We start from the raw sequence: 24,049 nt of genomic DNA, 5'->3' as shown, positions 1-24,049 counted from the left end.
AAAAGCCTGACTTCTACGCGGCACCCACAGCTGTTTTCCACGAAGAGAAAGAACACAGCCAACCCAACTGGCTCTTTGAAGGTGCGCCATCCTTTTCCTGTGGCCTAATTTAGCTGTAGATTGAAAAGTGCAAAAAAAAAAGCCAGTAGTGGATAAGGTTTTTCTGTACCAGAGTTACTTAGCAAGATGAAGCTGATTTCCTTCCAATATCAAATTTTTGAGGCAAGAATGCTTGGTTTTCATTATTCTGCATTTGTTGAAAGAATCCCCAAATTGTTTCCAAAATGGATTATTATTTTGACTGGGAAGATTAAAGTTCATGGCTATATAAAACTACATGTTTCAGAAAGTTGTTACTCTTTTTACCAACGATTCACAAAACTTTGTTGATGGGAACATTATCTAGTTGGGTAGCTATGTCACCTCTGGCCTTATGCCCTTCATCAGGTCATGATTAGCTCTGGAAACCAGTACTCGCCAAGTGTCACCCGGTCCACTGCCCTACCCAGGGTATCATTCACAGAAAGTTAAACAAAGAGAGCTCCCACCCTCTTGGAGTTTCCAATGTAAACCAAGTAGTACTATCCCAGTCCATAAAAGTGCATATAAGAGTGCATCAGAGTACAAAGTAAAAGTAAATAGCCTTGCATTACTTGGTTCAGTTGGAACTATTTTTGTCACACTACCAAGTAATATATCACATAAGGCCATGGAGTACTCATGGGTATTTTTTTCTTTCTCAATAAAATGGAAAAATCCCTGAAAGAACTTTTAAATGCATTCCTTTCCATGTCAGAAAGTGGAAGACCATCTTGCTGAGACAGACAGGGAATCAAGTTTGTGTCTCTTCTTCTATTCTTAGAATCTCAAGAAATGACTGCCTAGACAGTGACTTAGGGAAATAGAAGAATCCAACAGGAAGGAAGTTCAATGAGTCCAAGAAGAGTAGAAAGTATTTAAAACAGAGAGGCTCAGTGATGTGGATGGGCCATGAGGTGTCAGTGACAAGTCTGCAGGGGAGAAGCCAGTGGACAACCAAAGGCTTCTAGTGAGTACGTTTCCATGTTTATAACAACATAGAAACCTACAAAACAGTTCACTGGTTTTCATAAAAACTGGAGAACTCATCACAAACTCTCCTTCCCTCCAATCACGCCCAGTTCTTAGAAGACTGATACGTTCAGCATTATTATTATAGGTATTAGCTTGCCTGGAACCATACTGTTTTGCTCTGATGCCCAGTATAATGATGTATGATACATTTAATGGTCATCACAGATAACAAAATAATTTCAGGAAGTCTTTCTTTCTGAATTTTGTCACATGTTTCATGAATATTCCCAACATCATGTATTGCATGTATACATACAATGCTACGTAGGAAGTTGCTTTCTGATAACAAACAGTGGGGCTTGCCCACAGAAAGGAAAGAATTAGTGTGTGATAGCAACCAGGTGCTGGGTAAATGGGCAACAAATGAAACAGTCTTTAAAAGAAAGCAATGAGTCCTTTTCATCAATGGCTCGAATGCGTGGCTCAGCCAGGAGATGCAATACTGAGGAATGGCTTAATAGTTCCCCTTGATTCTGTGGGTGAAACAGGCAGGAATGGAGCAGGCAGGAAGTGGCAGGAAAACTCTGCTGCAGGAAATTCACTGAATAAAGTGCCCTCATACGCCAAGCACTGGGGAAGGAGCTCAAGACTCTCCACTGCATGCAGTAGGCAAACGGACTGAAGACAGAAGGATTACATGGCATGATCACCCTTCCTCCTGTTGTGGACATCAAGTGATGCTGGCAATGGCTCTCATTCCACCACCTGGCAGTAGCTGGACCCTCACTTTGCTTGGAGAGTGTGTTCTTACATGGGAAATTCCTAAGATTTAGGCTGGGCTCAAAGCCTCATGCAACATGCGAGATGTATACTGTGACAATCTCACCCCTAGTTCGACCCCTGGTGCAGACCTACTGGCCAGCCAGCTTCTCAGGACCGCCTTTCCTGCCCCAAGGCAGCAGGATCAGGGAAGGAGATTTAATGACAGAAAATCAAAAGATCTCTCCAGCCCGGCTACCATGCCCAGAATGCAATTCTCTCTGATGCACTGAACATTTTCAAGCAAAACATACTCAAACCTTGAAGGGCAGCAGTGCTCGTACTTCTCTTTTTTGGGGTGTGAAGGAGGGTGGGGTGCTACACAGAATAACAATTTTCAGCAGAGGAAAATCCCCAATACCAGGCCAACACCTGCAGTATCTATTGCCCTCCCAACTACATTGAAGAATCACCAGCAGTTCTATAGGAAGAGCCACCCCACACTCACAGAGATGAAAGGAACGACTAACAAGAAAACACGTGTATGCCGGGTGGTGGACGCCCAGGTGTGGGCTGTGAAGGGAGTGTATTCCTGGAAGAGGGAACACAAGCTCCAAGGAAAAACAGCATCAGACACTGCATGTCTGGAAGACCCCCACTATTCAGAATATTTATGAGTATATGTGCTGAGGAGCTGGGGCAAAGTCAATAACTGAAGGTACTTCAGAAAATCCATGGAAAATGGAATTAAAAGCTAAGTATATTTTGGTGCAAAAAAAAGTTTGAAACCCATGCAATTTTTTCATAGCACGCCCTTTCCAAACACTTTCTAAAGCACCCTCATAGAGAAACAAGGTTTCCCTGGACACACAAACCAATGCAAAAGGAAATGGGCTCAAACTGCAGCTGGCAGCTGGCCAGGTCCCACTGCAACACATAAAGTAAGACTTCAAGATGGGAAAAGGCTTCGTAGATTATGTAAATGCATGGAAGTACATCCTTACTCTGCTTCTGACCTTCCACAGTTCCGAAACAGTTCACGGGGAACTCTTTTTGAAGAACTAGCTGGCTACCATCATCCGTCTTCTGAGTTTTCCCCCTCAAATCTAGCCGCTCCTTTCCATGTGATGCGCTGTGCTCAGAGCTGGCAGAGCAGAAGTCTGTCATTCTGAAAACGTGAAGAGAAGAATTCAGCGCCTTTTTTGCGATCACAGAGAATGCAATTAATACTTTGGCTGCCTTGGTATGTAGACCAAACCTTCTGCCACAGTGTTTTGCGGTGCTGTTGTCTAGGGCAGCTCTGCCAATCTTTTCATTCCAGCAGAAACCATGCCAGGCTTCTCGGTGCTGAGCAGAGTATAATGAGGCGGAAGAGGTGGCTGAGCCCTCCGTCAGGGAATGTGCTCCTGGGGTGGCTCTCCGAGAAGTACAAAGATACCCCGAGATCCAAGGGCTTTTGTCTGCCTGCATTTATGGGAGGCAATTAAAATATAGTCTTTAAAAAAGAAAAGGTAGTTAAATTCTTATGCTGTTCATCCAGGGCCCAGAAGCTTTTTAATTCCCAGGAAGTATAAGGCAGAGAAAATAGCTCTAGACAAGGAATAAGCAATGATTTACTAAAGCATATGATCAATGTGGAAGAATTACTACCTGAGTGATACCAGACTCTAAAGATACACGATAAGAAATAATTATAACTCCCAGAAAGTGTGGGGATAAGAACAGAGAGAGTCAAGACAGACAAGTAAGTAGAAATGTTTTTAGGTATTATACTGTCATTTGTGTGTTTTGGCTACAGCTGTGAGGCAATTCTAAACCAAGCCTGTGTCTCAGCCTGGGCCAAGTGAATGGTCCAGGCCAATGATCTCATTGTCCATGGGTGTCCCCTCGTACATCAGACAGCAGAAAGAGCAGTACTGAGAACCAAATCCTCTATGCGATGGCTTAGTAACCTGATTCTTACAGATTCACTGGCCTTGAAAACTCAGCCACACAACGTTAGTAAAAACACTCCACCTCAGTGACCTCATTAGCAGCAGAAGTCACAGATACTCAGAAATGTGTGCCATGTGCTCCAAGAGCAAGCTCCCATCAACCCAAGGCCCCAGCCCAAATGCCCTCAGCTCCCACTCAGGTCACACTCACCAGCTCTACTTCCCGTTCTTGGCCTTCATGGATTCTCCCATATTCCCTAGAACTGCTCTTCCTGTGTTCTGTGTCATCCCCACGAGGGGGAACCCCCTGGATTTGATTCCCTGCCTCTTTGGTCCGGCTGCCTGCCTTGTCCTCCCTCTCATTCAGGACTGACACTCAATGGCAGGACTTTCAAACAGGTGGGATCCACCCACCTTGTTTCATGCTGCTGGGGATTTGAAATGGCAGTAGCAGATTTCCAACAGGAGAAAACATTTCCTTGTCATGATGACATGCCTGCCACCCTGGCCCTGCCCTTCTGATGGGCCTAAAAATCCAACAGGAGTTTTATCTTGATGCTGAACATCAGCTATGACCCTTGACTCATGTGTTGGCTTAGCCTGCTGCAGGGCATGTTTGTAAATTTATATACATATGCATGCATAAATGCTTCTAAATGACTGTATTCTGTTATCTCTGATATAGAAATAAAGGTAAGTATTTTCATGGGTAACTTTAAATATATTTCTAACAGGCACTGGCATAGAAGTCAAAGGCCTAAGTTCTATTCTCAACCAGCTGTAACTCTGCAGGCTGGCAAATCCCCCTTCTTGTATTTCACTACACGCACCTGTGAAAGTACAGAGAGCCCCTTCCCTGTCTGCCTCAATGGTCTGACAATGGATCAGCAAGAACATGACTTTGAAAAGGGTTACACAGTGTGCCACACGATAGTCTCAACTGTATGTCATCATGGAAAAGTGCTTTCTACTCTCCTCTAGAATAATATCCAGATACATGAATAAAAGCTAAAAACTTTGTACAATAAATGGCAGCTGCTTAGACCAGTGGTGTGCAACAGACATATAATGTGAGCCATGTAAGCAGTTTAAAATTTTTCTAGTGGCCACATTTAATGCATTTCTAAACCAACATATCCAAAATATGATCATTTCAACACATGACATAAAAATTACTGATATATTCACATTCAGTTTTTCATGCTTTGAAACTAAGTGTATATTTCATACCCCGATCACATCTCAATTCGAATGAGTCACATTTCATGTGCCCAGTAGCCGCAGCTCACTAGTGGCTTTCATATGGGGTACTATAGAACTATATTTAGGACACAGTGTTATGGTTTCACACTTTGGTGGTACTTAGTAGCCTTTTGTCAATGCCTAGCAGCAAATAAATGAATGTTTTGATAATATAATAGTTACAGAAAAATCTTAGGTACAAGAAGAAAATACAGGACTTTGAAAAAGCTTTAGTCTGTGTTGACCTTTTCCTGTTTCCAAAACACGTAAGACTTGGCCTGTACCAAAGGGAAAGTCTCTGGCATAAAATTCCAGGCATGGCATCTCTGGCCGGTGTGAGCCATTCCCTCCCTAACAGTCTTGAGCCTGCTCCACTGTACGCTGGCCTGACTCTAAAGTGACTGCCCTAAGGAACTCAGGGACACTGCTGAAAACAGATGAACAGTGTCCCCGGGCTCTGTATTAGGGCAAAGTCATTTGCATTCTGTTAAGCAAATTTGCATAAAATTGAAGCCAAGAGAGCTTGGCAGGGTTTCCAAACTGTGCTCTTTCTTTGCGCTGCTATGGCCACCACTGTTTATCACCATGTACCAAGGTGGTCGAGCAAGACAGACCCCCAGTTAGAATCAACATAAAAGTGGAATCTCTTTCCCCTTAGTGGCATGGAACTCGGTGTCCTCTGGGTTAAAAGAGTGAAAGAACTCTGAGATGTAATCTGGATGCTGCATCCTTTGTTATGACAAGAGTTTATTTGACGTGACTCTGACCTGTGGCATGAAAACACAGCTTCAGTCGGCTGTAATGATCCATGACGCACCTGAATGCAAGGAGCTCAGATTCCTGCACGTGGGCCACCTGGGAAACAAAGCTCACCACCCCTCATTCCAGAAAGCCGTGAGATTCCATTCCTGGAGCAACGTCCACCCTGAAGCACCCCTCCTCCTTTTAGCCAGGTACTCTGAGGGTAAACTCGAGTAAGGTGCAACCACCTGCCTCCAAAGGCACCCACCCATCTCTCCCTCTGGATCAAATTAGAGTGAACCACATGAGCCCGTGAGGTCCAGCCTGCAGACGGCAGGTGAACAAGGTAAGCGTCACAAAGCAGAAGGCCAGGTGCAAAGGGAAGCAACTGGATCCCACTTTACGTTTTGTTATTTTTATCTCACTGCTTATTTCTCTCTAGGACTATTCCCAGAGGAATTCCATTTTCATTACCAAACTGGTTTCTGATGCCAGGGAACAGGCCATGGTGCTGTTATCTCTGCCATTGTTATGTCTGCTAAGGTCATCTCAAATGGTGTGTCTGCGTGAGATAAATGGCTTCCTATACAGGCTTCTCTGCATCCTGCTACTAGTATGTTTGCCCTGAGTCATCACTTCTGGGGCCTTGATATAAACAGCTTCCTGGAACTCCAAAAGCAGAGAGGCAGTGCAGCGTCCGCTGTTGTAATTCAGAGCACCGGGCACTCCAGGACAGTCTGGGTTCAGATCCCAGCTTAACCATGGAAGCAGCTGCAGTTAGTCACCTCCCCACGCCTCATGTCCTCCTTTGCAAGATAAAGATAAAAACAGAGCCTCCGCGGACTCCCCCAGGCTGTTGTGAGAAAGGAATGTTAGTATAGACAGAACTTTTAGAAAGTACCTGGCTCAGGGTATGCACAACGGCACATCTGCTTCACCACTGTCCCAGGTGGAGCTCAGCACCCCTTCCCCACGTGCAAGCACTGCTTGTCACATCTACACAGTCAGCCGTCCATTCACGGATTCATCCAGCCAGTGTTTACTGAGCACCTACTGTCCTCCATGTGCTTGCCTTGGGCTAAGCACTGTGTAGTCAGCGGTGATCAAATCACGTATTTCCCACCATCTGTGCACCCCCCTGTGGATCTGAACTTAGACATGCGTTTTAAGTCCTGTCCTTGCTATTCGTATCGCCCCTTAACGTGGATACCAGTCCTATCTTCCCATCTGCCCTCTCTACCCACCCACATACTGCCAGCAGGATTTTCCTCAACAAAAAAATCTGGGCATGTGGCTCAGCATCCTAGCTTTCCAGTGCCTGACAGATCAAATCTAAATTCCATGGTGTGCACACACTGCTTGGTGACTCAGCCTCCACTACCCTCCCAACTGCAGCTCCTTCCATTCCACCCCACAGCTCCTATCTGATATTCTGATTGCCCTCCCCTTCTTGCCATTCCCAAAACGAAGCCACGAGGCAGAGGCTCGGAGCTCAGGCGCTGCAAGGCAGCTCCGTACCGTGCAGCAGGGTGGCCCAGCTGTTCTAAATACGTGCACAATTTACGTCCACAGAGCATCATCTAGATCCAGTTATACAGCGAAAATTCCCCAGAAATAACAACGTGCATCTCCTCCTGAGTCGCGTTCCCGAGAAGAAAGGAATATTGTGCTGGCGAGTAAGCAAATGCCGTCAGAGGCCTCGCAGCCAATTGCTTCCTTGTCATTGCCGTCGCTCTCTCCACTTGCTCACTACATGCTGCAGTGAATCACTGCACATAAGTGAATTTTTCAGATGACTGAAGCCTAAACTCTTAAAAAATTTTAAGCATTTGGAATGAAGCTATTTCTATAACTTATTACCCACTTTCCCTGAACTCTTCAACTGTTCCGATGGAAAACAACCCAGCAATGCTATCAGGAAAAATTTAGGCCATCCTTTGCTACTGCGATCATCCTAACTGTCTGTCTGCATTTAATAACATTGGTGGCCATGAGACTTTATTTCCAGGCCTGGCTTAGTGGCATTTTTATATCATTCCTTGCTATCAGACTCAAAAATAATTTCAGGCCTCCACTGCCGAATTTAATATATTTGCTGTTTCTATTTTTGCTGGAGGAAAAATGATAGCCAATCTTGCGATAAAAATCTACTTTTTAAAAAGATTTATTTCTTTATTTCTTTACTTATTTGAAAGGCACATTACAGGTTGGGAGGGTGGAGAGAGAGAAAAACAGAGAGATCTTCCATCTACTGGTTCACTCCCCAAATGGCTCTAAGAGCTAGGGTTTGGCCAAGCTGAAGCCAGGATCCAGGAGCTTCTTCCAGGTCTCCCACATGGGTGCAGGGGCCCAAGCACTTGGGCCATCCTCCTCTGCTTTCCCAGGCACATTAGCAAGGAACAGGATCCAAGGTGGAGCAGCCGGGACGTGAACAGGCTCCCATAGGGGATGAGGCCTCATAGGCAGCAGCTTAACCTGCCATGCCACAATTCTGGCCCCAAAATCTATTTTTCAGAAAAGCAAATAGGATAGGGTGTTATTCAGCCTTAAAAAGGAATGGCATTTTGACACACAGCACAACATGGATGAACTTAAAAATTATTACATAAGTTGGACACCAAAAGTCAAATACCATAAAATTCCACTGGTATGATACCCAGAAGTGGCAAATTCACAGAGATAGAGTTTCCCTTGGGCTAATGGGAGGAAGGATTGGGAGTCACTGTTTGTTGGGTGCAGACACAGTTAGAGAAGATGACACAGTTCTGGATATGGATGGGGGTGATGATTACATGTGCTTATCTCCATGGAACTCTATGTTTACCAATGGTTGAAATGGTGAATTTCACGTTATGCATATTTCACCACACACACTCAAGTAAACTAAGAATGCTGGCCGAGCTCTTGTGAGTTATGGGTGTGAATTGGGTGACATCCTTCAGCACAGAAAGACTGAAATCACCTCCTAGTTCCCAGTTGTATGTAGGATCATCATCATTAAAGGGAGATATGGGAAGCTGTTCCAGTATTTTGCAGCCCCAAAGGTCCTTTATCCACAAATCACAGAACTAGTGACCAGCGGATGAGCCTCACTTCTCCGGGGATGTCATGAATACTCCCAAAGAGAATCAAGGCCCAGAGAGGGCAAGGATTTCTCCTTTTTACCCTGGAAACCAGCGAGTCCATCCTGGGCAAAGCATGCAGATCAGCGCTCCCCTGCTCCTGAACTCAATCTCTACAACTAAGAGGTCACACAGAAAGGTGCTTAAAGAACAAAGATTCTGATTATCTCAGTTCAATAGCATGGTAAGGACTTGTAGCAGCCTTTTGAATCATCACACTATTGGGTTATAGCTCATAAGTCAAATGCATTAGATTATATTGCACCAGTATTTCTGAAGCAGACTGGTCCATGGAAGAGAGAGGAAATAGTTGGTGGCTTATTCAGTTCAACTAACCCAGGCCTGGGGAGCCCTGAGTTGAACTCTGTCTTGCTGAATGAAACGTCCCTATGGTCCCTCTGCCTGAATAACAATTTCCCTTCTGTTTTTGCTTCCATATGAAATGCCATGAAGTCCTACTCTAAAAAGTCATCACATGCTGTGCCTGGGAAAGCACTTTAATTTTTTATTAATTATGTCTTATTAAACAAGCTACTTGAAGCATTAGCTGTTTTCCTTCTGAATTTGCATTGCATTCTGCGCAGGAACTTAAAGTCAGTTAAGCAATCCACATGTGTTTAATAGCACAAAGAGATACATAAATTAGCGAGAAAGAGGAAAAAAAAGAGATGGGTTTCATAATGAAGTGGTCAGAGTTTCCTATCTTGTCAGAATTTGGTGTCTAAGTTTCTTAAAAAAGTAGTTTCCTGGCCCATGCTGAAACTCCTTGAGCCCTGCGAATCAACACAACAGCATCCTGTTCAAATGTTATTGTGGAAACACTGTGCTGTCCCAGGCCAAATGTATCCAAATTCAACCAAGGAGGATGGAAATAACTCTCCCTTGATGCACATGGCTGCTGGAGGTGGGTTTGTTTATGAGTAGAATAAAATTTACAGCTAAATATAAAAACAGAAACATCATCATCTTGTAAACTTGAGTAACATGTCATTCCACCTCTGGAAGCTGAAAAAAAACACCCAGGTCCTGCCTAAAATAGGCCGGGCCGAGAGATGAGGCTCTCACCAGAGGGAAAACCGCAGACTTTCCCCACCTTTTTATTAAAGCATTAGGCGGGTTACAATTTGACAGTGAGGTCATTCTCTGGAGCCAAGGGAGTTCTGTGGATGTGTTATTCCTGCATACTTGGACCCTGGAAAAGCTGGTGAACCTGGTGTCTGGTCTTGGTAGGAACCAGTCAAGACTACTACCTCTCAATACACAGACTTGGAGTCAAAGGCGAGAGACACAGAAAAACAGTTTCATTTAAAAAATTTCATTGGACTGGCATGCTCACTGCTGAAAAAAGAAAAGAAAAATTTCATTTTTAAACCATGAAAAGAATTTGAAAAAAAAAATCCATGTTTTAAGAAAGATTACACCTCCCAGTTTCTAAAATAAAGCAAATTAATCAGCTTCATACAAAAACCAAAAAGTCACATTTACCAGTTTTTAAAAATAGGCTTCTGTTTTAAATGTTTAAAAAATGTCTTTACGTGCCAAAGGACATTGATGATCACTTGGATTGCCTAAGAAAAGGATCCTGATTCTGCCTCTTTCTAGGCAAAGTTACTTGAGTTGGCAGAACCCGTTTCCCCATCTGTAATTCCACTTCCTACCCTGGAGGGAGGTTGTGCAGGCTAAACGACGTCCTCTCTGTGAGAAGAGCTGAACTCTGGGGTCTGGCACATGTGGGGGCTCTGTGAAAGCTGGTTTCCTTCCTTCCTGACTTTTGGTGACTGAGGCCGATGGCCAATGCTGTGTTAAATAAAAATGGAGAAAATGAGAAAGATTTGGTAAGGAAGGGAGAAACAGTTTAGCCAGAAGTGGTGAAAGTCTCTTATTTGATACTGGGCACAGCAACTGATTTTAAACTGCCATAGGGCTGTATTATATTCATCAACATATGAATCCTAAGGTAAAACACCATTTGCAGCTCTTAATGAAAAAAGGGTACATTAAACTTGCTCTGTGTAAACTGTGATTCTGCTAGAAGAATCTAGAAGACTAACCTGGAAGTTCATGGTCCCACCAGCACCCTCTGTGTAACAGCACTGCCCTGTTTTTTTGACTCTGTAGCCCTTAGTATTATGGACCCATTTATGTTTTGACTCCCTCATAACAGTGAATTCACGAGAGATATGAGAGATAGGCCTTGACTAGCATGTCTTCTGTTACAGCTCCAGCTCCCTAGCATGGTACCCAGCACACAGCAGGGTCTTTATAAATATTTGTTAAATGAACGAAGTTAAGCTAACATGCCTTCTAACCCTGTGGAAACTCTGCCGATGAGGGCTCCACCATTTTTAAGAACTGAATAAACACTCACCAAGTTGGCCACCTAAGGAAAGGGGCCTACTTTTGAAGCTAAATGAAGATGTCACTGATAGTCAGATACCCACCACCAAGAACAGTCATCATGTTCACCTCACTTCACTCTCCACGTCAGAGTGGCTGTTTTACAGACCTGTCACAACAGGGTTTGAGTACACTCCCACCTCTTTTGTGAGAGGACCACATTGGAGCCCACCTGGTGCACAGGTCGCTACAAAGTCTTGAGCCTGCACAGCAAATGGCCAGCAGTTAGATGCCTCTCTCCTGCGAGCATGAAATACACTTCAAAAGTGGGAAAACAAAAAGGAAGAAAAATAACCAGAGAGAAAGACTACACTTTAATTTCCTGAAACTATTTGAGACACCATTACAGGATACCCTACTAATTTTGACTATCTTGGTACTGAACCATCTAGTGCCCCCGTGAGAACATACCCAGGACAACATTACCATATAAAGAAATTATCTGCCGGACTCCCAGTCTCAGAATGGTTAAGAATGAGGATTAACCAGTTTTTCCTTGGCTTACTGCTCTTACATAGTCTTATTACAAAGTTCTCTCTCCACATGGGAATCAGCAAATAACCGAAAGTGTATGAGGGGAGGACAGTGGGGAGAGGCTGGAATAGAACACCTGCCTTTTTTAGGGTTGTTGTGAAGCTCAAATGGCCCAACAGGTATGGAGCTGCTATGGAGACCTTAAAATCCTGCATAATGGCAACATTCCACTATAATTTTTTTTTACCTGAAGTAAAATTCTATGAAATATTTCTTTCATAACTGAATTCTTTCTTCAAATAACATCTTTATTAACTGATCGTTAATGAGGACTTATTATGATGTGGATTCTAAAATAAATTTTCCAAGTAGGTAATGTTAAAGAGAATGTAAAGTGAATCTCACACACACACACACACACACACACACACAGTCAAAACAAGGACCACATTCTGTCAATGGCTCTGAGTAAAGACAACCATAGCCGAAAAAACGAGTGACGCTCTGAAGCTTGCACTCCATCGCTACATGGCACAAAGCAATGCGCCCTAGTCCTCAACATCACAGAGCACTACCTAATTCTTGCCATTCTCACTACCGTCCCTCTGGGACATGCACCTGGTTTCTTCTCCTTTTACTGAAACAGCCTCCACAATGGTCGGTGATTCCCTCTCCATCTCATTAACTGTCTGGAGTCTGAGTGACCTCTCTGGAATAAGCCCGTCCAGCTTCAGCCCTCTGGCCTACCCAACCCAGCCAGGCTGGCCTCTTCGGTCCGTGCAGCTCCCTGCACGTGGTCTCTTGCCTCTGGCCTTCCTTCTGGAAGCTCTGTCTCTGTCTTCATTTTGCACTTCCCACCACTCACTAGGCTACTCCAGCTCACCGGTTAGGTTAGTCCCGTTCCTGGGATAACTTCCCTGACTTTCCCAAGTGCCTCTCCGCTGTAGTGTTCCTTCTCTCCCAGCTCTAAGCACGCTCTTCTGCAGCTGCAGTGTAATGATCCCAACTCCCCCAGAGTGTCAGCCAGGTCTATCCTGCGCCCACAGCCCACTTCTCCAGGGCCGGGGCTGCAGCACGGGATCAGTAAGGGAACATGTGGCATAAATGGGTAACTGATCACTTGTTCTGTGTGCCTTAATCACATAAGCAAGTGTGAGGAAACAATCATTCACTAAAAAGCACAGAGATTCGAGTCCCTAACTGCAACGAGAAGGATGCCCCTTTCCCACTATCCTACCATGCCCAACAGGTGGAGTCAAGTGTCCCAACCCATATGATATTTCACCCCAATTCTCCTTATTTTAAAACCACTAATGTACTCATTGGTGTGGCCTCTAAACATTCCTTACAAAAGGTACTTTCAAATTCCAATGACATGTACTTTCATCAGTTAATTTTTAATTGAGCCAAATATTAAATGCTCACATTAACCAGACAAAGCGTGTTTAGCTACTGATTTGCAGTGACAGCTTGTGTTATTCTCACACACAGGCCAAGCATGAAATAGAAAACTAATAACCCCTTCACTGTATTCTCAAAGTATCATTTATGGGAAAGAAAACTACATTCAAAGAAAACTTGTGCAATGGCTGTCATTTTTTTTGCCTGTGCCGCAAGCTGTTACAAAGCAGGGGAGCTCATTTTCTCACGGATGCCGACAAGCTCAAGAATCCCACTGTCACTGGATGTATTCATTAAGGAGGAATCTGGCAGCAGCACAGAAAAAGGAGAGTTTGGAGACCAGGCCAATTATCTGGGTGTCCTTTATAATTTGAAGTTTCTGAATTCACTCAAAGATAAGCCACTTGAAGAGGGGCTGGCAATGGGAACTTAATGCACAGATGGCCACTGAAGGAATGAGAGGGAGGAAGGGAGGAGGGAAGAAAGAAGAGAATTTGCTTGTGGTTTCATTCACAGGGACAAATCTGCAAGCTGACACATCCGTCTTTTTAAAAAGCCCCTGGAGAAGTATGGTCAAGTTTTATTACAAATAAACAAATCATGCAATCTTTTTCAAACAGATGACAAATGATGAGCAGCAATGCTTTCAGTTTGCTTCATGCCAAGGGATGAAGTTTTTCAAAATACAAATTCCACCAGTTCTTAAAAACCACAGATCAGCTGTGATACTTGCTTGACCCAGGGCAGAGAACTTGGCCGAAAGCTGCCAGGCCAATAGTTTTATCGGTGACAGCACCAGTGGTCTTCTTGTTGGACTGCGTCTCTAGAAATGAAATCTTAAGTTCCCTCACCTCTTGGAATGTTGACCTGCACTGACTTCCAGTTTCAACCAGCTGCTTGTTTTTATGGGAGAAGGACCAGGGGATCATTTATCCTTGTGACTTGTATGCTGTTCTTTCTATATTTGAGCCACAACACTGATCTGAATTAAAACTGCATTGCTCCCCTCTGAGAACGTTGGGCGAGCTCTGCTTTTAGTGATGAGGTGATGGATAATCTCAGACTTCCAAGACCTCCGCAGTCTGGGTCAGGCTGGAGATAGGAAACATGAAGAATGAAAGCCACTAGACACAGACTTAGAGTGTGTGTATACAGCTTTTGCATCAATAGCTACAATGTGACAACCAGTATTTGCATGAAAAACTAATATACACTAAGTATTTCATATGGAGTAAAATCTACATGATTTCTCTAGTAAAAATAGTTATGTGACAGACTTCTTCAATTCAATGAAAAGGATGAAAATGAAGTATTTAATAGGCATTTCTCTCTTTTCCACTGTCATTAAATATTAATGAACCAACAGAATGGGACATTTGGGAAACACTAAAATAAGAGAAATGGGAAAACATTAGCTGATAAGTATGCGTTAAATATCTAAAGTGCTTCTAAGATTATAATTTTACAAGTTCTTTTATTCAATAAACAAACATTGTGTGTACCTACTATAGGCTGTGTTAGCTGGAAGACTGCATTTAATAGAAGCAATATTTCATTAAGTGGGGCAGCCCCAGTGAATAACACCTTGACTTCCTAAGACCAGAGTCATAAACGGAAGGCATTAACAGGATACTGGAGAAACACTAATTTGACTCAAGTTGAGTTATTTTTTAAGTTGCTAAACTGGTAGTGGGAGGCCAAGCTTGGAATAGCAGAGCTTCAAGTTTATCATCTCAATCCCATCCACGGAAGTCTACAGTTCCCTAGTTCTAAGGAAGGCAGGAGCAGCAGTAGTGGTTTAGGGCCAACATTTGGAAATGAAAGAAGGAGAAAAAGAGTCTTCATGATTGAAGGGAAAGGCATACACAGTCTCCAAAAAGTTCATGGAAAACACATATTTTGAAAAAAAAAATGATAAATGAATTCCAAAATTTTTTGCACCCAAATCAACTTACCTTTAAATTTAATTTTCCCAGAAACTTTTTTGAGGTCTCCTTGTACCTTATTCCAGCCTCAGTTTCCCTCTTGACCTCCTGATTCTGTGTCCAACTGCTGAATAAGCAATTCCACTTAGAAATCCAAGCTGAAACTGTCTAAAATTAAATTCACCACATTTACCCCAGTAACTTCTTCTACCTTTCCTCTCAGAAAATACTATCTTATTTTTTTTTTTTTAAAGCCAGCAGGGAAGGAGCCTGAGTCCTCCGACTCGTTCCTCTCTCATTTCTCACATCCAACCCCTTCTCCATGCTTTGGTTTTTCTTCTGTGTCCCACATCTACCCTGTCTTCCATGCCCCACTCCACCACTGGGGTTCAGATTCCTGCCTGGTACCCCCATCCAGCCTCAACCACTGACAATCTTCCTCAAACCCACACATCCTGCCTTGTCTCCGAAGTCTTTCAACACCCTATGTTCAATTGTTCAACCTATGACCCAGTGATGAGTGCTCAAACTGCAGTGGGACCTGAGTTCCCCTTGCCCTGTCAGGCCAGACTCTCCCGCCATGCCCCAGACACACCCCAGCCATGCCACCTGCTTGGACCACGCTGGTTCCTTCTACCTGAAATGCCTTCTCTGCCTGCCCCCACCTCCCCAATGTCCAAAGCTGGTCTCAGAATGATCTGTGTAACACCCCTGCAGACCTTCTTCTGGCTAGATCAGATCTCTCTGTCCACTAGACTGTCAAGAGGTACAGCCACTTAGTCCCCAACTGGTTAGTAAGCTCCTTGAAGGCAAAGCTTCTCTTCTTCACTAAAACACCTACTATAACTTTTTTTTTTTTTCAATGAAAAAAGCTGGTGTACACCCTTTCCTAAATAATTCCATCCTTTTAATCCTCTTCTTTCCATCACTGCTCTGGCTTTTGGGAAGTCAGGAAAATTGCTCATTTTCCTTGCTTAAGACTTCTTCAAATCATTTGCTTCTGATACTGTCACTTTAAAGTTTAGTTAGTGTTTCTTTCTAGCTGAACTTATACTTTTGTTATAAAATACCTCAAAGGTTTGTTTCCATGTTTTCAGTGTTAAAATAAAAAAAAAAAAAGATGCTGGCAGGGGTCCTTAAAGGAAACAGCAGGTGATAACCCTGAAATTCTAGACCCAGCAGTGGCAATGCCACCATCCTTTCTGGACTCTTTTTATTTCCACAAAGAGATAGCAAGTCAACATCTAAAGCTGATTATATAACTTGTCATCAGTTTACTTCTTATCCTAATTACAAGACACACACAAACACATACATATATATGTGGGGTCTTCAAAAAGTTCGTGGAAAACAAGCATCATGGAATAATCATGCAAGGATTAAAAACTGGTTTTGTACAGAATCAATATCTTTTAATTCCATTTCCCAAAATCCCTTTGAAGCCCCCTTGTATAATCAGACAGGCATTGAATTAGGAGGAACAAATACTTGTCCCTTATTCTCTTAGAAAATCCTAATGCAGCTGAGAGGAATATTTGGCTACAATCCCACTTTAGGATTAAAATGCAGATCTAACACTGTGGTGCAAAGCAGAAGACATCTGAGTTCTCTGCTAAGGAGAGCTGGAAAAAGTCAAAAACAGACAACCTAAAACATTGATTTCATTTGGTGCTCGAAGCACTAAAATTTGTAAACTCTCCATTACTCCTTTGCAGCTTAACTGTCTTCTCAATAGTTAAAACTAGAGAAATACAGTAATTGGAACTGTCACAAGAAAAGATGTGTTGGTCTCAACGGAAAATCTCCCTTAAAAAATTAAAGCCTCATTAGACACAGTGGGTTCTCGGTTGTTTTCAGGAGACATAAAAAAGAGCAGAGTGGAGTCAGTCATAAGCTTCTGACTCATTACGCCGAAGCCCCAGAGAGCTGATTATTAACTAAAAAGGGAATATGGTTCCATCCCTGAAATTCTGAAAGCAAAATAAGCAGCAGAATGAAAACACATATTTTTCCCCCGTAAAGAGTTTCTTACTGAAGCGTGTGCCCGAGTGCAACGTGAAGGAGGGGAACGTTCCACAGTCAAGGCTCCCATGGAGAGGCAGGTGACTGCCCAGGAGTCATCCACGGTGCCCTCCGTGTATCGCACAAATGGTCACACCGGCATGTCGGGGAGGTTCCCTTTCTATCACACTGAAGGGTGTGTTTGGGGAAGTAGTCCTTACTATAAGTTATTTTCGTTCAGTCGAAATTGATCTACGGTTCACATACAAGCCCCACCACAATCCTGCACTACAAATGGGAAGCTGTAAAAGTGTTGTCAGTAGGCTCGCTTTTCCTCTGGAAGGGACGGACAGCATCTGTTGATGGAGTTTTCACCCCTTCACTTACTCAGCTGCCTGTATCATGATTACAGTGGGGGACATATTCATGCTTTGGGTAGGTAGACCTGCATTTCTGCTGCCACTTGCTGGCATCTAGACATGTTTCTATTTTCTCCAGCCTTCAGGGGTTAGGAGGTAAGAAGGAGCGACACCTGGGGGATCTGTGTTTGGAGACAAGGCAAGGAGGGGATGGGCATGGGGGACACTTCTGAGAAAGTCCGAAGAGTGATGGAAATAATCATTCAATCCTCATTCTCACTAAAGGACAGGTGGGTTTATCTTTCCCGGCAAATCAAGAGCTGAGAGATAGCGGTAGCACTAGAGAATTGGGCATCTATCGGAACAGCCACTACAAAAATACTTTAAAAAAGGAAAACATCCTTGCTGCAATTTCTAAAGTTAAGGGAGGAGGACCAGAGGCACGTGAAGGAAGAAGAGAAACACCTGCTCTCTGGGAATATCAGTGTTACAGTGGAGGGTGAATCCTGTAAACGGCTCCTACAAGAGGAGCATCTTGACCGACAAAACAGCACTACAACCTAAAAACAAAACAAAAGCTATTTTTTTTTTCTCCCCAAGGAAGAGCCCTCGTTTTGGCTCAAACCCTGTTTGTATTTTTCTGCGTAGAAGAATGAGTTTCTTAGGGAAGATAGTCCTTCAAATTATTCCCTTCTAATCATTCTAATCAGAGCCTTGATTGTTTTCTACTTAAAAAGAGTTAATGAAAGACTTTAAAGAGTGTACACTGCTGTTTGCTAAGACGTCTCAACGTGCATAAAGAGTACTTAGCGGAATAATATTTAACAAAGGGAACTCCCCCGTCTTTCAGTTCTGAGAAGAATCGGTCTGGTTTACAGTATTTTTTAAAGGTATCTACGTTTTGCCCCCTATTTAAATGAGACCTAATGCATACATGAACAGCCAGATGGTTAGAAATAACTTTTTTTAGACAAAGACTGAAATGGATGTAAGACAATATGTACTTAGTTCTATTTTTTTTTTTTTTTTTTTTTTTTTTTTTTTTTTTTTTGTCTAAGAGCCTGGGATCATGCTCATGGGGCTGTATGGGTTCATTAAGGCCCCTCCAACACCAACCCATGAGCTCTTCCTCACGGGGGCAGAGCTCTACTTCTGGTGCCCCCAACCTAAGCCAGAGCTGGACATCCCAACACGGCTGTGGAGTCACTGTCCCAGGCCTTGGAAAACTTCCACCCTTAACCCCTCTTAGACTTCAAGCACCACGTTGTTTGAACCAAACCAAACATGGGGAATGAAAGAGAAACCCAGCAGTGAGATAAAGTCCCTGAGCGGTCTCCTCGATGTAGTAGGGGAAAGAGTGACCAGACTGAGAGGTTACTGCTATACTTGAATCCGGTGCTATTAGATTACCTTAGAAAAGCTTAACAGAACCTTTGAACCTCACAGACAGTATATCTCAGGGGGAAAAAGAAAACTTTCTTCTTGTACACTACAAAGACGGTGTTGTTTCCCAACACAAATGCACTTCTACTGAACTCCTGCTTTGCTCAACTCCTGCTAAGACACGAGGAAGACCCTCAGAAACAGGTGTGTCACAGGGGAGATGCCACTGCTCACACACACTCGCCTCATGAGTGGGTTTATCCTCCCTTTAAAAAGAGGACTAGGACTCTAAGAACAGATATGAAAAAGCTGTATGAATTTGGCTTGCTTTGTTTTAATTGGTTGCCTTCTGTTACCTGGTTTGCTCTGTGGCCTAAAGACATGTAAGCAACCTGAAATGTACTGGTTCAATCAAGGATTACTAAAAGGAGCAATCAGTCCTCACTAGAAAGCTCAACTAAAAGAAACAGGATGCCCAAAACAAAGCTGTTCACAGACACTAAATACCAACAAAGGCCCTCAACAGAAAAGAGAACTGAGTGAACTGCAAAATTTTGTGAAGATCCAGAAATATAATCACTCAACAGCACATGACTGAAAACTCTAGGAGCAATATTGTATTTTTTTTCTACAAAATAAATTATTGAAAGGGGTCACGAGATTCTTAGCAGGCAGAAACATGCACTTTCCCAAGGAAAGTTCATCATTCAATATATTATTTAAGACTGGATCATCTTCAGGCTATTTTTAATCCCATCATTTTGCTGCCAAAATTGGCCATAAGTAGTTGATACTCGGCCACTAGGAAAATTATTTTCTTTCAAGCAATTCGTCACTGGCATGAGAAACGTATCGCTTTCCAGTGAATCCAATGTTCAGCTGCACGTGGATAACACTTAAGAAAGAGAAAACTGCTTGCTGACTAACAAAGGGGGAGCTGAGCTCTGCTGGGTCTGCAGAAGCATCCATTGTCCTAAACTACCAACAGCAAAAGAAAGAGTTGGACCATCATCCCCTCAAGGGGTTGGAGCCAAACCACCTCCTTCAGTGTCTTGCTTGAGCCATCTCACTCTCCTAGGAGCTTGTGTCTCACTCCCTCCTCAGAGTGAAGCTGGATGCCACCACATTCCCCAGACTGGAGGGTGACAACAGTTCACACTCACTATCACCTTGCCCATATCCCACCCTTCTCTTGCCAAGAGTCCCTCTGTCTCAAGGCAGGCACAAGATCACCGAACTCATTTACGGAATGTAAGATGTGTTAGGAGGGGGTTAAATAATAACCAACAGAGCTCAAAAAGCCATCTTACTGCAATGGGACGGGTGCTGCCAACACACATTGTGTAACTCCCATGAAAAACACTGGGCTTTCAGCACATAACCTCCTACCTCTTCTTCCTTGCATTCTCGTTTTTCCTGGGATGGGATCACTCTAGTGGACAACAGGGAAATATTCAGTATTCCAGGTGACAGCACGGACCTGAGGCCCCTGGAAAGGGACACTGCAGAATCCCTCCTAGGAAGTGACTCATCCTAAAAGATACCTCTGGGAATCATGGCAGCCCCATCTCTAGCTTTACTGGGCACCCAAGCCAAAGATCCCAGCTCAGCAGCAGTGGCTGGAACCTGAGATTTTGCCTTCCTAGGAAGCTGTGGGGGATGCCCCTGCCGCTGGCCTGAGAGCCACACTGGAGCAGCAAGTCTTAGACATTTTCTGGAACTGCTGTTCTGCTACTGCTCCCTCTGCCTTTCTCTGGATGCCACACAATGCCTTATTCAGACTTAGGAATAAAGCCACACTCCACTCCACACCCAATTACTTCTTTAGTCTTCACGTAATTTGTGAGCTTCTAGGATCATCTCTCAGAGGCTGAACATTCCAAGGACCTGCTTTCTCCGTGTCACGAAACACAGAATGCAGACGTTTCCCCCAGCCTTAGAAGGTTCTGATTTTGCAGCAGCAAAGAAGAAAAAGTGGCTCCAAGTCTGAAGCCTGGAGTGTTGGGTGCGGTATTTAGCAGTTGGGCTGACTGATCCACTGACCCCTGGCAACAGTGCCAATCATTTCTGCAGGTCAAGAAAATAAGTTAGTTCTGTGAAACTTTACCATTGTCACTAAGACTTCTTTACAGTCTGAGATGCAACCCTGACTTTGTGAACTGTAAGGAAAACCTGTCTTTCTGAAAGCCAAATGTTTAAAATAAAAATTTAGATTAATAATACACATTTGAAATGATAGGCAAATCATGTATAACTCTCAAATACTACCACTTTTATTATTCCAGAGTATCCACATATGTTTGCATTTCCTGATTTATACTCTTTTTTGTTGCCAAATTCCTTTGTTTTCCTGTAGTCATCCATCTACGTGTTGCTCTGAAAACTATTACACATTTTACCATCAGCCATTTGTGCTTCTATATGATTTATTTTTACTGTAAGAGGTTTTGTCAAAAAATTTTTATCATGTGCTACAGAATGTCATTGTGGTTTGGCATCATAAAATGTAGCTTGTGCATTTATCGACCTCAGATACCTGTTGACCACAAAGATAGGCTCTACAACGAAAACTCTATTGTGAAAGGAAGAAAAAGTGAGCCCTCATTTAAAAGGAAACCTCAGTTGTATGAGACATTAACATACTGCAGCTCAACAACAAACATCAAGGTTCTATCTTAATCTCCATCATAAACATGTGTCTGTTTCCTACCACTTTATTAACTTGCTTGATACATGGCGGTTTCCACCATGGATTTCTTTCAACTAGACAGAACTTTTTTTTTAATATGGATTTCTTTTTTTTTTTTATGAAAAATAGGAACCAGGAGACCTATTAAATCAGTTTTACTTTGGTTTTAGAATGATCCTTGCGGAGTCTACAAGTCCCTTCCTCTTTGGTTATGGTGATTAAAAATCAAACCAGCTGCTTAACTAAACACTTAACAAAAATATTCTTTTCATCCTTTAGCAAATTACTCCAGAATCACTAAAGACCTGATAATGTGGGATTTCAACAAACAATCCATAAAGAGTCATTAAATTTTAGAGATTTAAATTGGGATATTTTAGTTAATTTTACATTCAAACATTGAACAGTGGCATCAATATTTTGTCAACTTTGGTCAAATAATATCAGATGTCCACATCAATCACCTACATTTCTTGGCCCCGTCTCTTTTTGGCCCCTTAATATTAGCATACTTTGAAAAATGGAGCAAAAATGAAGAAATGTGCTTCTTGCAGTCACGTCTAGGCTTTTGGATCCCATTAGGTTCTATAATGTGAGTCATTCTCCTAAGAGACTATAGAAGAGCTCACAGAAATGCATCCTTCTTCCAAGATAACTCTTCAGACTAAAAACAAAGTTTAACAAAACTCCAGACAAGAATGATTACTTTCTCATAAATTAATCCTTTTAGGTAAGAGATGGAAATCTTAATTAAGCACCGTTGAGTCTTGGGATCCGCACCCCAGTCCCAGAGCATCATGGAAAAATACAACTGCGTGGTGAACAGGATCGAAGCTCTATCTAGCAACCGCCCCGGAGCGGGAGAAAAAGCGTCTTACCAAGGTTCTTAAAAGTCACAGCTGCTCATCACTTCAACCCTGGTCAGCGCATGAAAGAATCCACAGCTAAAGATCAATTCTTCTACGCTTTACATAGTTTCCCTAGGTGCAAGTTTCTCTGTGAGTGTGTGTGGTGTATGTAAGCAGAGACCACAAAATCATGTGGCGTCTAGGTGGTAAAATGTAAGAGATGGTAAAACTCCAGGAAACTTCTAAATGCGACACAAGGGACAGCACACAAAGTCTGCAGCCAATCCAAACCCCATCACTGACAAGAGGACGCAGCGCATCCACAGACTGCTGCCCTTCAATGCACACCATCGTGTCCACTGGGTCACGGCCCGACCAGCAGGTGAACACTCCCCCGGCTCTCCCTACGTCCACTTACCTCTTCACAAACACAGCTAAGACCTTCAGGGAAAGGGGTTACACTGGGCTTCCTCTGGGGCAGTTTTTACCCAGTGAGGCAAACATGTTCTTGGTCCTCTGGGGGAGTCTGTTCTTCGATGGGGTGGCTTACAACTTTTAGGACAAAGACAAATCCACCAGGGGAGCCTGTTTAGGATGCAGACTGCCAGGGCCTCGCCCTGGGGTGGTGGTGGTCGTGGGATGCGCGGTGTGTCTGGTCCACACCAAGTCCCTGAAACCTGCGATTTCAACTACCCAGGCCACGTAACTGTGGTGCTGGGGACTCCGCAGCCCCAGTTTGAGAAGCACGGGAAGGCAGGACCATGCATCACAAAATCCTACTGGGCCGCAAAGGCAGCATCTGGGAGCCTCCAGGGCTGGCACACCACTTTTGGCGGGAAGCAGTTGCCCTAGCTGGGAGGGCAGGGTGCGCTTCCTGCAGGGCGCGCTGGAGGGAAAGCAGGGAAAGTGACACACCTGCTGTTAGCTCACGGGCTCTGCAGTCTGCCCCGGCCCCCGGGGTCCACCCACACCCTCGCCACGGCATCTCGGACCTGCGACCGCAAGCCCAGACTCACGTGCAACCAGACAGGCACCTACCCAGCCTCCATTATCCTGGATCCAGGTGTGCAGGTGCCGGTTCAGGTACTCAGTCATCCACAGGGCGATGTTGTCCACCAGGGGCGACATCTCCCGGTTGACGCTCTCCACACACATGACCCCACCGAACTCAAAGAAGGCCACAATCCTCCCCCAGTTCACCCCATCCCTGAAGAGCTCCTCCACCACCGTGGCAAAGCGCCCCCTCGCGGTGAAGGGCGTCAGGTGCAGCTGGCTGGACATCTCCGCGAAGTCGCGGCGGTAGCGCCGGGAGAAGTCGTCGCCCGCCTGGCGGAGGGTCAGGTGGACCACAGGTGGCACCGGGCTGAGCGCGGGCCCCGCGGCGGCCGGCGGCGGCGGCGGCGAGGTCCTGGCGGCCGGGTCCCGGGGCGCAGCGGGCGCGGGCTGGGAGGAGAAGACGCCCGGCGCGGAGGCGGCGCCCGCGTCCCCAGCGTCCCACTCGTAGCCCCTCTGGGACAGCTTATAGTGGATGTACTTCATCACGATCTCCCGGTTGTCGTACCCTGTTCGCCCGGCGTGCGCCATGCTGCCCTTGGGCGCCCGCGGTGCCTCCGGCCGCGTCCCGCCGCACGGGCCCGCTCAGAAGCCGGCGGGGTTCCCGGGCGCGCGCCGCATCCTCGGGCGCGGGGGTGTCTTCAGTCACGCGGAGCCCTCGCTTCTGG

General features: G+C 44.4%; 1 protein-coding gene across 1 annotated transcript in view; it reads right to left on the bottom strand.

The window, feature by feature from the left end:
- Positions 1-24,049, bottom strand: part of BCL2 (BCL2 apoptosis regulator) — a 168,853-nt gene extending 144,804 nt beyond the window's left edge. The window contains exon 1 of the mRNA XM_070050072.1: positions 23,367-24,049. Coding sequence (XP_069906173.1) covers positions 23,367-23,912 — 546 coding nt within the window. The 5' untranslated portion in view covers positions 23,913-24,049. The remainder of the gene's footprint in view (positions 1-23,366) is intronic.

Source organism: Oryctolagus cuniculus, chromosome 10, assembly GCF_964237555.1.
Source record: "Oryctolagus cuniculus chromosome 10, mOryCun1.1, whole genome shotgun sequence".
Lineage (NCBI taxonomy): Eukaryota > Metazoa > Chordata > Mammalia > Lagomorpha > Leporidae > Oryctolagus > Oryctolagus cuniculus.
Note: the sequence above shows the minus strand (reverse complement) of the source record. Positions and strands in the feature narration are given on the sequence as shown.